The sequence below is a fragment of the Pan paniscus genome, chromosome 20 (genome assembly GCF_029289425.2).
Source record: "Pan paniscus chromosome 20, NHGRI_mPanPan1-v2.0_pri, whole genome shotgun sequence".
In the NCBI taxonomy this organism is placed as follows: domain Eukaryota; kingdom Metazoa; phylum Chordata; class Mammalia; order Primates; family Hominidae; genus Pan; species Pan paniscus.
Window position 1 is genome coordinate 24,490,382 of NC_073269.2, and position 14,626 is coordinate 24,505,007.

General features: G+C 56.1%; 1 protein-coding gene across 4 annotated transcripts; it reads right to left on the reverse strand.

The window, feature by feature from the left end:
- Nucleotides 1-226: 226 nt before the first annotated feature.
- Nucleotides 227-14,446, reverse strand: GMIP (GEM interacting protein). Of its 4 annotated transcripts, none has more exons than XM_008970972.3 (21): nucleotides 14,292-14,446; nucleotides 13,316-13,400; nucleotides 12,758-12,833; nucleotides 12,592-12,649; nucleotides 11,230-11,355; nucleotides 11,080-11,144; nucleotides 10,870-10,977; nucleotides 9,180-9,260; nucleotides 8,937-9,107; nucleotides 8,698-8,835; nucleotides 8,118-8,314; nucleotides 7,670-7,782; nucleotides 7,460-7,540; nucleotides 6,398-6,475; nucleotides 6,169-6,323; nucleotides 5,779-5,967; nucleotides 5,546-5,683; nucleotides 5,261-5,457; nucleotides 4,557-4,944; nucleotides 1,222-1,288; nucleotides 227-1,087 (listed from the first exon to the last, which is right to left on the reverse strand). In XM_008970972.3, exons 1-21 carry the CDS (start codon nucleotides 14,308-14,310, stop codon nucleotides 714-716), a joined length of 2,904 nt encoding a protein of 967 aa, XP_008969220.1. In that variant the 5' UTR covers nucleotides 14,311-14,446; the 3' UTR covers nucleotides 227-713. The 4 variants fall into 4 exon arrangements, with proteins under 4 accessions (XP_008969220.1, XP_003817768.1, XP_008969221.1 ...); XM_003817720.5 differs by having other exon boundaries at nucleotides 7,460-7,549; XM_008970973.5 differs by lacking the exon at nucleotides 6,398-6,475.
- Between the last annotated feature and the right edge of the window lie 180 nt (nucleotides 14,447-14,626).

The following is a 14,626-nucleotide window of genomic DNA, read 5'->3' on the forward strand; positions in this document are numbered from 1 at the left end:
TAGTCCCAGCTACTCGGGAGGCTGAGGCAGGAGAATCGCTTGAACCCGGGAGGTGGAGGTTGCAGTGAGCAGAGATCGTGCCACTGCACTCCAACCTGGTGACAGAGCAAGACTCCGTCTCAAAAAAAAAAAAAAAAAGAGGCCTTGATTCCCCTAATCTGTAAAATGGGGGCAAGGAGTGCTACCCATGCTGGCCTCTCCCCTAGCAGAGATGCACCCAAGGACATATAGGACACAGTTTATTAGAGGCCGTCAGACCTCAGGCACCACCAGCATGTGGAGTCTGAGCCGCCCACCTCCTCCAGGAAGGTCACTTCGAGTCCGTGAAGGAGGCAGGCAGGTGTGGGGGAGTAACCACAACCAAAGTAGCAAAAGCACCCCTGTCCCAGGTGTCAGAGACTAGGGTGGACCCCAAGGATCTCATAACCTGCATTGACCCTGAGTATTGACCCTGAGTGACCTCTGAGTCTGAGTGGCCCTGATGCTTGGCAGTGACCTGTGTCTAGTGGGGGGACTCTGGGACATTATCCCCAAAAGGGTTTTAGGCCTCCCCTAGGTCATGTATTAAATAGTTTTTCCTTATAGGAACCCTCTGGACCTCTCCCAGCATTGAACTCCTGGCGGGGTGTTTGGCCACTAGGTGGTGGGAGGTAGGGATATATGGGTCCGTCTTCACAATCTGGGCCTCTTCCTTATTTAAGGTGCCAGGGTGGTCAGAGATGGTCCTCGGCTTCCTCAGGCTGGACGTCCGGGCAGCAGGTGGCCCTGGGCACAGCCTCGCTGTCCAATTTCGAGAGTAGCCGGGCTGTCTCCTGGGTAATCTCAAAATGCTTGGGCAGCGGGGTGCGGCGCAGGGGGCTGCCCTCAGGGGAGGCAGCTGCAGGGCTGGGCCCCCGCCCCCGCAAACTCCCTCTGGGCACTGATGTGATGGGGGTCTCCTCGCACAGCTTGGAAGCCACCAGGGCCAGACTGGACAGCTGGTGGGTTACAGGCCTCACACCGCCCCGGGGATACTTCACTGGCTGGCGGCTGAAGTGGCCACGAGACTGTGTCCCCAGGAGTGAGTCCTCTGGGCCTTGGCTGGACACTGTGTACGGGGTGGGTGGTCAGTGCAGAGCACCTCCAAGTTCTCTGTATATCCCCCCAGGAGTCATCTTTTAGCAAGCCACCCTGGGGCCAGGGCACCCCCAGAACTCCTGAGCCTCTCCCTAACATACTCACCTTCCCCTCCCCCATCTTTGGTGTCTTCAGCCACGTCCTCTCTCTGGTCACTCTGTGGAGTTGGAATCTGCAGGGAGAAACCCAAGAATGAGACCCCAACACTAAAATCCCAGTTCTTTGAGATTCCTGGAGAGCCAAGGGCTTGTTCCTGGACATGCAAAAGGAATAGCCAGTGCAAAGGCCCTGAGGTAGGAGCATGCCTGGTATGTTAGGACGCAGCCCCACCCTGTAATGAATGAGGGAAAGGTGGTAGGAAGTGAGACCAAAGAGGAGTGGGCCCAGGTGGCTCTGCCAGCCACCCCTGACTTTGCACCTACTCTGCACTGGGTGTGGACCACCATTGAACTCCTCCTATGCACAGGGCATGGACCATCACTGACTGTGCACCTGTCATCCTTTGCAGTGTTGGTGTTTGGGGATAGATGATGCCCTTATAAGTGTACTGCTTGGCCAGGCATGGTGGTGCATGCCTGTAATCCCAGCACTTTGGGAGGCTGAGCTTGGTGGATTATCTGAGGTCAGGAGTTCGGGACCAGCCTGGCTAACATGGTGAAACTCCGTCTCTACTAGAAATACAAAATTTAGCCGGGCGTGGTGGTGCATGCCTGTAATCCCAGCTACTAGGGAGGCTGAGGCAGGAGAATCGCTTGGACCTGGGAGGTGGAGATTGTAGTGAGCTCAGATCATGCCCCTGCACTCCAGTCTGGGCGACAGAATGAGACTCCGTCTCAAAAATAATAATAAGTGTACTGCTTGCCCTTCCAGCATAGAGCAGTGTCATTCATTGAGTCTGGACCGTGGGCTCCATGAGGGTGGGAAAATCCTTGTTTAGCAAATGGCCAGCCCAGAGAGTGGTTCAGCCCTCTCCACATTAGGACCAGGTGATGCCTCTGAACTACTATCCTGGGCTGCTCTCTGCAACCTTACCAACTTTACTGTTCCATCCTTAGCTAAATGGTTGGCAGTGTCTATACATCAGACACTGTCCCGAGCACTTTATGAGGCATTCCAGCTCTCAGAGACCCACAGTTCACCAGCAGCCGCTTCCCAGCTCTGGGCTGCTGCAGGAGAGATCCTTGCTCTCACGAATGGCAGATGCAGCAAGATACCAGCAGCACAGGCCTTGGGCATGGACTGTTCTAGCAATCCGGAGCAGCGGGTGCTGCTATCTTCCTGGTTCACAGCTGAGCTCTGGATCCAGACTGGTGACCTTTGTTAAAGATTCTACGCCAGGCGGCTGCGTGCAGTGGCTCAAGCCTGTAATCCCAGCACTTTGGGAGGCCGAGGCGGGTGGATCACAAGGTCAGGAGATCGAGACCATCCTGGCTAACACGGTGAAACCCCGTCTCTACTAAAAATACAAAAAAATTAGCCGGGTGTGGTGGCGGGTGCCTGTAGTCCCAGCTACTTGGGAGGCTGAGGCAGGAGAATGGCGTGAACCTGGGAGGTGGAGCTTGCAGTGAGCCAAGATCGCACCACTGCACTCTAGCCTGGGTGACAGAGCGAGACTCCATCTCAAAAAAAAAAAAAAAAGATTCTAGGCCGGGTGCAGTGGCTCATGCCTGTAATCCCAGCACTTTGGGAGGCTGAGGAGGGCGGATCGCCTGAGGTCAGGAGTTTGAGACCAGCCTGACCAACATGGAGAAACCCCTACTCTACTAAAAATACAAAAAAAATTAGCTGGGTGTGGTGGTGCATGCCTGTAATCCCAACTACTCTGGAGGCTGAGGCAGGAGAATCCCTTGAATCCAGGAGGTGGAGGTTACGGTGAACCGAGATCACGCCATTGCACTCCAACCTGCGCAACAAGAATGAAACTCCCTCTAAAAAAATAAAGGATTCCAACTGCGGCCGGGTGTGGTGGCTCACGCCTATAATCCCAGCACTTTGGGAGGCTGAGGTGGGTGGGTTACTTGAGGTAGGGGGTTGGAGACCAGCCTGGCTAACATGGCGAAACCTTGTCTCTGAGGCATTAGAATTGCTTGAACCCGGGAGGCGGAGGTTGTGGTGAGCCGAGATCGCACCACTGCACTCCAGTTGGGCAACACAGTGAGATTCTGTCTCCAAAAAAAAATAAAAGATTCCAACTGCTTACAGTCCCCTTTTAGGGCCATTAACTGCTCAGAGCCTTCATTGTTTAATCTGTAAATGATTTTCATTAACACTGTCTACCTCTCAGGACTGTGGAGAGGACAACAGGAAGCCTCTATAGTGTCCCCTGCACAGCAGGTGCACATTCAGTGGTGGTCTGTGCCTCTGAATAGCAGATGCAAGGTCGGGATAGCTGGCAGAGCCACCTGGGCCCACTCCTCTTTGGTATCACTTCATACCACCTTCCTGTCATTCATTACAGGATGGGGCTGCGTCCTAACACAACAGGCACGATCCTACCTCAGGGCCTTTGCACTGGCTGTTCCCTTTGCCTGGAACACCCTTCACCTGATCTCCATGTGGCCAGCTCACTCCTTCATGTCCTTCCAGTCTTTGCTCAAGTCCGTCTGCTCTCTAAGACGTGCCCCCACCATCCTACTTAGTGATACAAACTCCACCTCCCACCGTGCTGCTCCCTGGTGTCACGTGTCTTACTCCACTTTTTTTTTTTTTTTTTTGAAACAAAGTCTTGCTCTATTGTCCAGGCTGGAGTGCAGTGGCATGATCCCGGCTCACTAAAACCTCTGCTTCATGGGCTCAAGCGATTCTCCTGCCTCAGCCTCCTGAGTAGCTGGGATTACAGGTACACACCACCACACCCGGCTAATTTTTGTATTTTTAGTAGAGACAGGTTTCTCCTTATTGGTTGGACTAGTCTCGAACTCCTGACCTCAGGTGATTTGCCTGCCCCAGCATCCCAAAGTGCTGGGATTACAGGCGTGTGCCACCGCGCCCAGCCATTACTCTACCTTTTCATGATCCATTACCCTTATCATCATCACCTCATCACATTCCAGATAACTGACTTTGTGTCATGTATATGGTTGTTCTTTCCCCACTAAAACACAGGCACTGAGAGGGCAGGGTCTTTGGATATTTAGCTCGTGGATGTATCTGCAATGCCTACGACAATGCTTGGCCCAAAATACATGTTCAATAAATATTCTGTTGGAGGAATGAATGATCACCCATGTTAGTACCTCTGCAGGGCTGTCCCCTGTTGTTACATCATCACTGCCCACTGCTCATTCCTCACTGTTCCTTCCAGAATGAACATAAGTTAAATGAGGAAGGGAGGAAGAGAATGAAGGAAATTTTAAAAAGGAAGGAAGGTGAAAGAGAAGGTAAGAGAATTGAACAGAGATAAGGCCCTCTCCATAGCTGTGGGCCCAGTGGGTTCTTACCTCAGTAGGTGTGGCCGTGGGATGCTGCTCCAGGGTACTGTGGTGCTGGGGGTCTGGGCCGGGGTCTGAGGCTAGGACTGGGGGCTGGGAGTCTGGGTCAAGGTGCGGGGGTGGCGGTTGGGAGCTGGTTGTGAGGGGCCCAGGGGCTGGGCTGGAGTCTTGGGGCGGGGGCTCAGTGGCCTGGGGGAGCTCATCCATCCCAAAGATCTGCTCGTAGTGCACAATGAGGAACTCCACAAGCTGGGCCTGATGCCCAGAGTCCAGCAGGCAGGTGACAGGGATGGCGCTGGCTGCCCGCGGGCCGTCCAGCGGCCGCAGCAGTGTCGGCCCAAACACAATGCCCAGGTTGTTGGCAGACATCTTGTTTTCCATAAATCGTGCAGCCACCCTGGGGATGGTGTGAAGAGAAAGGTCAGGGTACAGGATGCAAGCTCATTGGTCTGAGGGTAAGGGTGGGACACGCAGGCCAGCCTAGTGGTGACTTGCCCATGTCACAGGTGTAAGTCGTCTGAGACCAGCAGCCACATATCCAGAGCTGGAGGTCAGGGGTCAGTACCCAAAGTTATGAATCATGGATTAAGGTTCAGAGTTCAGAAAACACAGGTCAAAGGTCAGAGGTCAGTGTCAGGGGTCAGCCAGGGAAGTCAGTAGTCGCATGTCCAGGGAAAAGGGTCACGTTTCAAGGCTCAGGGACCCATGCACACCTGAACAGATGGGCCACCAGGTGCCGCAGGGTGTTGTAGTTAGAGTCAGGCAGCTGTACCAAGAGGGTCTTCAGCGAGCGGATAACCTCAGGGCTGGGGCTGGGGGTCCCAGGGTTGTCCCCAGGGTCTGCATGCAAGGTCTTAGCCAGAGAGATGAAGGCATCGTAGAGGTGGAAGGGGATCACGGGGTCGGTGAGCTGGGGGTGGAACGGAGGGCGCAACACGAGTGTGGGTGGGCTGTGGAGGGCTCCTCCCCACGTCCCCCTCAGTGTCCTGAGCACCAACCTCCTGAAGAAATCGCTTGAGGACACTCGAGACGTCATGAGGTGAGTTCCCCGACAGCTCCACCAACGCTCGGCCATTCTCGAAAGCCTGGCACAGCCGCTCCACACGGACCCGGGACCCGCTGACCCGGTAAATGCCCTGCAGGGTGAGGGTGAGAAACAGACGCCTGGTTCGTGATAGGCCATCGATTCGGTCAGGTCACTTCTGGGGATGATGAAGGGTCAGGGCAGCACCTGCACATCCAGGGCGCGGTGTTCTATCTCAGCCGTGCACTTCGTGACCACAAAGGGTACCTCCTCCGGGAAGTCCCTGGGTAGCTGCAGGAAGTCAACCCCAAAAAGGGGTGTCCGGGCTGGGAGCCGCCTGTGTCCACAGAGGATCAGGAGAGTCTCCAGGCAGCGCTTGTGGCAGGTCAGAAAGCACTGTGCGGAAGGTCACAGGGACAGGGAGGTCATTAGGGACCAGTAGGGGAAGAGAAGGTTACAAGGATCCTCAAGGAATGGGGGCTCATGGGAGACATCAGGTTAGGGTGGGTCCCAGGGGCAGAAAGGCTGTAGGAATCTCAGGTCGGGGAGATGATCAAGGGTCAGCAAAGGTCATTTGGTCATTAGCCCAGGCCACACCTCCTCACACTCCGTCCCGCTGACCATGAAGGCTTCGCACTCGCGGCACTTGGCTGGGCCCCGCAGTCGCCGCAGCTGGTGGGTCTGAGCCGCGCTGGACAGTGTCCACTTCCCGAAGGGGCTGCCCAGCCCATTCTCCAGCCCGTCTCCCAGGTCTGCAGGGAGACAGGGTCAGGAGTGCCTGGTGCCCTGCCCTGTCCCATCCTGACCTACCCTGCTTCAGCCTCACCAGGGTCTCGCTCCTCAAAGTCATCTGAGGACTCAGTGCCTGTGGATGAAGCCTTCACCAGCTGCCTCGTGCCAGCGCCTGGGGTCAGAGGAATCATGGGAGATTCCTGGGCTATGGGAGGCACTCCTGGTTTTTAGGGCTTCCAGAACCACCCACTAATTCCCAAGGGGTCAGAGGTCAGGAGGGGGATTGGACAGGTCAGTGGTTAAGGGTTGGAGAATTGGGTCAGCAACCTGGGGGGGTGGTTCATAAGCTGGATCAAGAGGTTGAGGAAATAGGCCGGGCGCAGTGGCTCACACCTGAAATCCCAGCACTTTGGGAAGCTGAGGCAGGAGGATCACATGAGGCAAGGAGTTTGACACCAGCCTGGCCAACATGGCAAAACCTTGTTTCTACTAAAAATACAAACATTAACCAGGCATGGTGGCAGACACCTGTAGTCCCAGCTACTGGGGAGGCTGAGGCACGAGAATCGCTTGAACCTGGGAGGCGGAGGTTGCAGTGAGCCGAGATCGTACCACTGCGCTCCAGCCTGGGCAACAGAGCAAGACTCTGTCTCAAAAAAAAAAAAAGAAAGAAAGAAAAGAAAAGAAAAGGCCGGGCGTGGTGGCACACACCTGTAATCCCTGCACTTTGGGAGACCGAGGCGGGTGGATCACCTGAGGTCAGGAGTTGGAGATCAGCCTGGCCAACATGGTGAAACCCCGTCTCTACTAAAAAATACAAAAATCAGCCGGCGTGGTGGTGCACACCTGTAATCCCAGCTACTCCAGAGGCTGAGACAGGAGAATCGCTTGAATCTGGGAGGTGGAAGTTGCAGTGAGCCGAGATCACGCCACTGCACTCCAGGCTGGGCGACAGAATGAGACTGTCTCAAATAAACAAACAAATAAATAAATAAATAATTTTTAAAAAGGTAAAAAAAAGAGGTTGAGGAAATAGGTCAGGGGTGTGGGGTAGGTCAGAGGTCAAAGATAGTTAAAGATTGAGGGTCAGAGCTTGGCCAGGGGCTGGAGGATGGTCACAGGTGGAGTGTGGGTCAGGATCAGGTCCTATCCCTACCTGGGCTGGAAGTGGGAGAGTCCAGGGACCGAGACTCGCTGCCGCCACCCACGCTGTCCACATCGCTGCCCGGAGTGGGGCCTGGAGTCCCTAGGTGGCACAGGTCAATAAGGATGGTCCCCTGCTCACAAACCCCACTCCTGCAGCCCACCTATGTGTTGGTGGAACGAACTCCTGGCACCACTCCCACCTGGCCCTCATTGCACTCACCTTGCCAGCGCCAGCCTGTGCCCGGATCCTCCCAAGGGCCTGGCTCAGCTGAATTCTCATCCAGCCTTGGAGGAAGAGGCCCAGAGAGCTTCTTTCTGATGTCCAGAGGGGAGCTGAGAAGACAGAAGTTTGAAGGTTTGAATCCCAGGAAACTGGCCTGGGGTGACGGCACCCAGGCATCATGTCTAGGTACCAACTCCAAGCACTTGGGTCTGCAAACCCTGACACCCAGGGCACTGTGGCCCCTGAAATACAGTAGCCCCACATTCCTGCCCCTGCCCCTAGGACTGGGACAACCCATTCACCCTCCTATGGCCCCCGAGAGCCTGGAGTACTAAATTCCACTAAGGCTTTGCGTTCTCTAACCTCGAGTAACCAGCCTGCGATGCCAACAGCCTGGCATCGCGATTCCGGGGCTCGTTCCCGACTCCCTGCTCCAGTGACCCACCTGTTCGAGGAGGGAAGGAACTCCTGGAAGGAGAAGGCGGGCGGCGGGGGCGGCGGGGCCTCGGGCCGCAGCGCCCGTACGAACTCCTGGTAGCGCTGGCCTGGCTCAAAGGGCGCACAGCACTCGGCCAGGGCGGCGAAGGCGCGGGGGCCACGCTCCGCCTGCGCCCCCCGCAGCCCGAAGAGACTCAGCGTCACCTGCCGGGTGGAGACAGCCGGTTGGGGAGGGGCGGAGCCTGGGAGCCTGGGGGCAGGGCCAGAGCTGGGGCGGGGCTTGAGAGACGCGAACGTGGTCAGGGTTTGGGACGCACCTGGGCGGCTTAGGAACTAGGGCAGTTGGCCAGGGGACCCAGGCATGGTCAGAGCAGGGGCTGGTCATCCAGGGGACAGGACCTCATGGGGCGGAGCCGAGACAGTGGGTCTGGGGGCGGGAACTGGCTGTCGAGGGAAATGGCCTAGTCCTGGTGTCTCCAGGGTGGCTTAGGGGCGAGGAGTGGGGCACTCAGTCGGGGCGAGGAGTGGGGCACTCAGTCGGGGCCCCAATGGGGTGAGGGGAGGATGGCCTTGGGGATGGGCCTCACCCGCCTCAGCACTTCATCCCCCTGAAACACCAGCTTGCGCACGTGCGACACGATTCGCTGCTTGGCGATCTCCAGGTCCTGCTGCCGCGCGTTGGCCTCGCGGACACAGGCCTGGTACAGCGCCTCGGCCTCCTGCGCCTGGGGAAACGGGAGGCCAGGAGCGGGGTGGGGCGCGTGTGGGCGAGAGTGGAGGGCAGGGGGCGCCACAGCGCTACAGGGGCTCGGGGCCGGGTGCCCACCTTGGCCTGGGCCTCCTCTCGCGAGCGCCGCCGCCGCTCCTGCTGCTTGCTAGGTCCCGGCGAGGCCTGGGGGGCCGAGTCCTCAGGGGACCCCTGGGAGCGTGCCCGCAGGTCCTCGCTGCGTTGCACATACTGCAGCTGGGCGCGCCGCAGTGCCTGCACCGCCTCATTCTGGGGGATGATGAGAAGGTCAGTGTCCCGGCCTCTCTCTCACCCTACCCCTCCACCAATTCCAAGCCTCACCATCCGCTTCTGCTCCTTCATCCACTGCTCCTTGAACTCCTTCCGCCACTTCTCAATCTCAGTCCGTTTGGCGGCGAGGGGCTGGCAAGGGTTGGGGATGGGGATGGAGACGCTGCCTTAGGGCCAACCCAGAAGCAGCCACCCAGTCCTTCCATTCCTGCGCCATGTGCTTTGCCACCTCTGGACTCTATTTTTTTTTTTTTTTTTTTGAGACGGAGTTTTGCTCTTGTTGCCCAGGCTGGAGTGCAAGTGGGCAATCATGGCTCACTGCAGCATTGAACTTGAACTCTTGAGTTCAAGCAATCCTCCAGCCTCAGCCTCTCAGTAGCTAGGACTACAGGCATGTGCACTAGGCCTAGCTAATTTAAAAAACAATTTCTTCTTCTTTTTTTTTTTTTTTTGGTTGGCCAGGTGTAGTGGCTCATGCCTTTAATCCCAGCACTTGGGAGGCCAAAGTGGGCAGATCACCTGAGGCCAGGAGTTCAAGACCAGCTTGACCAACATGGTGAAACCCCATCTCTACAAAAATACAAAAATTATAAAGATGTGATGGCACACTCCTATAGTCCCACCTACTCGGGAGGCTGAGGCAGGAGAATCACTTGAACCCGGGAGGCAGAGGTTGCAGTGAGCTGAGATCATGCCACTGCACTCCAGGCTGGATGATAAAGTGAGACTCTGTCTCAAAAAAAAAAAATAAATAAATAAATTTTTTTTGGTAGATAAAGACAGGGATCTCACTATGTTTCCCAGGTTAGTCTCGAACTCCTGGCCTCAAGCAATCCTCCACCCTCAGCCTCCTAGTAGCTAGCACTACAGACATGTGCACCAGGCCCAGCTAATTAAAAAACTTTTTTTTTTTTTTGTAGAGACAGGGGGTCTCACTATGTTGCCCAGGTTGGTCTCAAACTCCTGGGCTCAAGCAATCCTCCCTCCTTGGCCTCCAGAAGTGCTGGGATTACAGGCATGAGCCACTGTGCCAGGCTGGACCCTTTTCTGAGTCAGTATTCTCCTCCTGGGGTCTTCTCCAGACCTGCTCTCCCCGACCCCTGAGTCCAGAAGTCTCATGTAGTCACCCCATCCTTTCTGCTTGGAAGCAGAGACACCAAGGCTTTCCTCCTGAGAACACTCAGCACCTCGTTCCCCTCCCCACAAACAAAAACGAAGTTTTTGGCTGGGCGTGGAGGCTCACGCCTGTAATCCCACCACTTTGGGAAGCTGAGGTAGGTGGATTACCTGAGGTCAGGAGTTGGAGACCAGCCTGGCCAACATGGTGAAACCCCATCTGTACTAAAAATACAAAAATTAGCCGGGCGTGGTGGCAGGCGCCTGTAATCCCAGCTACTCAGGAGGCTGAGGCAAGTGAATTGCTTGAACCCAGGAAGCGGAGGTTGCAGTGAGCTGAGATCGCACCATTGCACCCCAGCCTGGGCAAAAGAGCAAGATATTCTGTCTCAAGAAAAAAAGTAAAGTGAAGTTTTGCAATTGCACAGGAAGCCCAGCTTGAATCTTTGCTGGGTAACCTTGGGCAAGTTCCCAAGCATCCCCGGGCCTCAGCTTCCTCATCAATGAAATGGCGACGTTGGTAGTGGTGCCTTCCTCCCAGCTTGCTGGGAACCGAGGGGATCAGGCCTGAAGGACAGCAGGATAGCAGGGTGACCTCTGTAACATTCCGCCCTGCCCCCCTCACCTGGTAGTAGTCTCTTTTCTGCTGGGCCACTGTCTCCATGGCCAGGGTTCCCAGGCTGAGATCGTGCTCCAGAAACAGGGTGTAGACGTACTGCAGAGGCATGTGGCTCTGGGGAAGACAGAGTGGTGTAGGAGGATACTGAAGATCTGTGGGGGACAAAGGTGGGGTTCTAGGGGGCTTGGGCTCTCCGGGGGGTCTGGTCATGACTACCTGCTGTTGAATGGACACCTTGCCAGCTTCAGCGATCTTCATGGTGCTCTTAGCAAACTCCAGCTCTGGGGGAAGAGAGAGCAGGGCTCTGGGTCTAGCTGGGGTCTGGGGACTGCCTGGTAACTGGGGCTGGGCGGAAGAGGTCCTCACCATAGCTGGCTCTCTTTTCAGTCCAGGCAAGCAGTTCCTTGGCATAGCGGCTCCAGGTCTTGGCATATTCCAGGGCTGCGTCCACACCCCCCTTTGTCCGAATGAGCCGCAAGTCCAGTTCCTCCCCTGGGGAAGATGGATGGACCTCTGACCTTTGCACCCTAGTCTGCTACGGATGTCTTCCCTAAGCCCCCAGACCAGACCAGTGGCACCTGTCCTACAGCCTCACAGCTACCCAAACACTACTTTGGGATCACTTGTCCTGGTTGCAATTTTACAGATTCACTGTTTTTTGTTTTTTATTTTTTATTATTTTATTATTTATTTATTTATTTTTGAGACTGTGTTTCGCTCTTGTTGCCCAGGCTAGAGTGCAATGGCGCGATTTTGGCTCACCAAAACCTCTGCCTCCCAGGTTCAAGCGATTCTCCGCCTCAGCCTCCTGAGTAGCTGGGATTACAGGCATGCGCCACCACGCCCGGCTAATTTTTTGTATTTTTAGTAGAGACGAGGTTTCTCTATGTTGGTCAGGCTGGTCTCGAACTCCCAATCTCAGGTGATCTGCCCGCCTCGGCCTCCCAAAGTGCTGGGATTACAGGCATGAGCCACCGTGCCCGGCCTGTGTTTGATGGGTTTTTTAATTTTTATTTTTGAGGCGGAGTCTCGCTCTGTCGCTCAGGCTGGAGTGCAATGGCCCTATTTTGGCTCACTGCAAGCTCCGCCTCCTGGGTTCCCGCCATTCTCCTGCCTCAGCCTCCCGAGTATCTGGGACTACAGGCACCCGCCACTGCGCCCAGCTAAATTTTTTTGTATTTTTAGTAGAGATGGGGTTTCACCATGTTAGCCAGGATGGTCTCGATCTCCTGACCTCGTGGTCCACCCGCCTCAGCCTCCAAAGTGCTGGGATTACAGGCATGAGCCACTGCGTCCAGCCCTGTGTTTGATTTTTTTGGACATGGTCTTGCTGTCATCCAGGCTGGAGTGCAGTGGCGCGATCGTATCTCACTGCAGCCTCAAAGTCCTGGGCTTAATCAGTCCTCCAGCCTCAGCTTCCAAAGTAGCTGGGACTACAGGCACACACCACCACACCCAGCTAATTAAAAAAATATTTTTTTTTTTTGGTAGGGATGGTGTCTTACTGTTGCCCAGCATGGTCACTAATTCCTGGCTTCAAGTGATCCTCCTACCTCAGCCTCCACCCTGCCTGGGGTCTCCCTGAGGACTGGGACTGAGATCTGTTGTGTGTACTGCCATATTCCCAAAACCTAAACAATGCCTTGCATGGAACAGGGGATCAGTGGTGATTTGTTGAAGGAAAGACTCCTGTCTGTCCCCACTGTCCTGGCCTCCAGACCCCCCTACCTGTGAGGGGTACAGGACCCTCTGGGGAGGGGCCGCTCCAACAGCTGGCTTCGTTGGTCTGTGCGGGAGGGAGACAGTATTCAGAAGCAAACAGGGCAGGGACCTGGCCTTCCTAAGGCCCCCTCTGCTTGAGGTCTTCCTCCCTGTTCCCCTACTCCCCACTCACAACAGTGGCTGTAGGGGTCTTGTCAGGTTCTGGGTCTTCTGAGAGTAGAGGGTCTCCAGCCAGCATCTCAAGGGTCCTGGGGGATAAAGGTGTGTCAGGATGCCACCTTACACCCAGTCTGTCCTGCCAAGGGGTGCTGGGGACCTTAGGGTTGTTTGTGGCAAACATCACCTCTGTGGCATCTCTTGTGTCTGGGAGGTCCGAAGAATGGTGTTTTGGGGGAATCAGGTGAGTTTTTTTAAATAGGACTTGAAAAAGCGTTTGAAGGGCCCCAGATAGCTTTGAGGTTCATAGAGTGGGATTATAGGGATCACAAATATTTTAAGGGGTTACAAGGATATGTAGGGGTTCTAGGACCACTTTGGGGATTTCCAGTCTATTTAGGGGGACACTTTTAGGATACCGAGGCATTTTGGAGGGTCCCATCCTAGGCTTCTCTGGTTATTAGGTATGTAGGTCCAGATGTTACAGGTTCCAAATGGGACTGCAAGGCACCTAAATGGTTAGGGGCTTGGGGCATCTTGGCAGGATTTGGGGGTGATCCAGGCTCAGACTCACACGTTCCCCAGTGAGATTTCGAGGTTGTCCAGGCTCCGGAAGATGTCACTGTACCTCTTCCTGCCCTCAGGACCTGGGGGGAGTCCTAGGGGAGGGGAGTGTAATACATGGGCTAACCACTGCCTCCCTCCACCCACGGCACCTCAACCAGTCTCATTTGGAGGGGGTGGAAGAGAAAGGGAAAGAGAGAGAGAGAGAAAGAGAGGGCTGGGGGGGCTTGGTTGGGGCCAACTCGAGGCAGGCAGATGGACTCACACACCACCAGAGACCAGAGACAGCTGCTCGGGGAACAGAGACACCCACTCCCTGGGTCTGCCTGCACCCAGAAGCAAACCAACAAAACAGATGCCCCAGATGCAACCACGCTGTCCCGAGAAGAAAGCCGGTCTGACAATGGAACCACGGGCTAGACAGATGGAAATACACAAGGGACAGCCAGGCAGAGCCTGGGGCAGAAACACACATGGAGAGACTGAAGCCATGAGGGACATAAAGACCGAATGACACTCCACATACACAACACAGACACAAAGACGGCCGGAAACACCAAGTCGGACCCTGCCACATTTCTACTGCTGCCCCCCTGCCCCCTCTCCTAAGGGGCCTAGACCAGCACTGCCGACTCCCCAGGGCTACAGAGGGGCCCTGTGGGGATCCTACCGCGTTGCCCTCTCCCTCAGCAGTCGTGGCACCCTGCCCCCATCACAAAAATCAGAAGCAGAAGCAACCACTTCCCCTTCCTGGGCCCCCTCCCCCAGGCGTCTGGGGTGAGGGATCAAAAGGGGGAGGGGGAGTGAAGGGCTGGCGTCCCGAACCCATCCGGGCACAGGGCTCCCCACAATGGAGGATCCCTGGGTCCTTCCCATTCAGGAACTCCTCTCCTGGCTCTCAGGACGGAGCGGGACAAGTGTGTGCCCTCAGTGTAGGAAGCAGGGGATGGTCGGGGGAGGCCCCTCCCGGATCCCCGACCCCCTACCCGGCTCTGCTGCGTCCATGTCTGGGCCCGGGGATCGCTCTGCAGGGACCGGGATGGGGATGGGGTCGCGCGCCGGCGGGGCCGAGCCCCGATTTCCTGCCGCCGCAGCCGCCGCCGCCGCCTCGGTTCCGCGTCGCCCTGCCCAGCGGAGGCCACGCCCCCACACCAGACCACGCCCCCGTAGCCCGGAAGCCTTGATAGTGCCCTTCTCTACCTGAGCCGCTTGAAACTGGGTCGGGCCAGGGCCCCCTGAGCGACCACTCGAGGCTGCAGTGCCCCTGACCTGGGCATCCTAAGACTTCATCTGGGCCATAGGTTCCCTCTCAGATCTTTGT

Excerpts from the sequence above, each read along its gene's own strand:
- GMIP (XM_003817720.5), bottom strand. Across the intron at positions 12,650-12,757 it reads AGACCCCTACAGCCACTGTT|ACCAACGAAGCCAGCTGTTG; the intron begins GTGAGTGGGGAG and ends CCTCCCGCACAG. Across the intron at positions 5,684-5,778 it reads ACCGCGCCCTGGATGTGCAG|GGCATTTACCGGGTCAGCGG; the intron begins GTGCTGCCCTGA and ends CTCACCCTGCAG.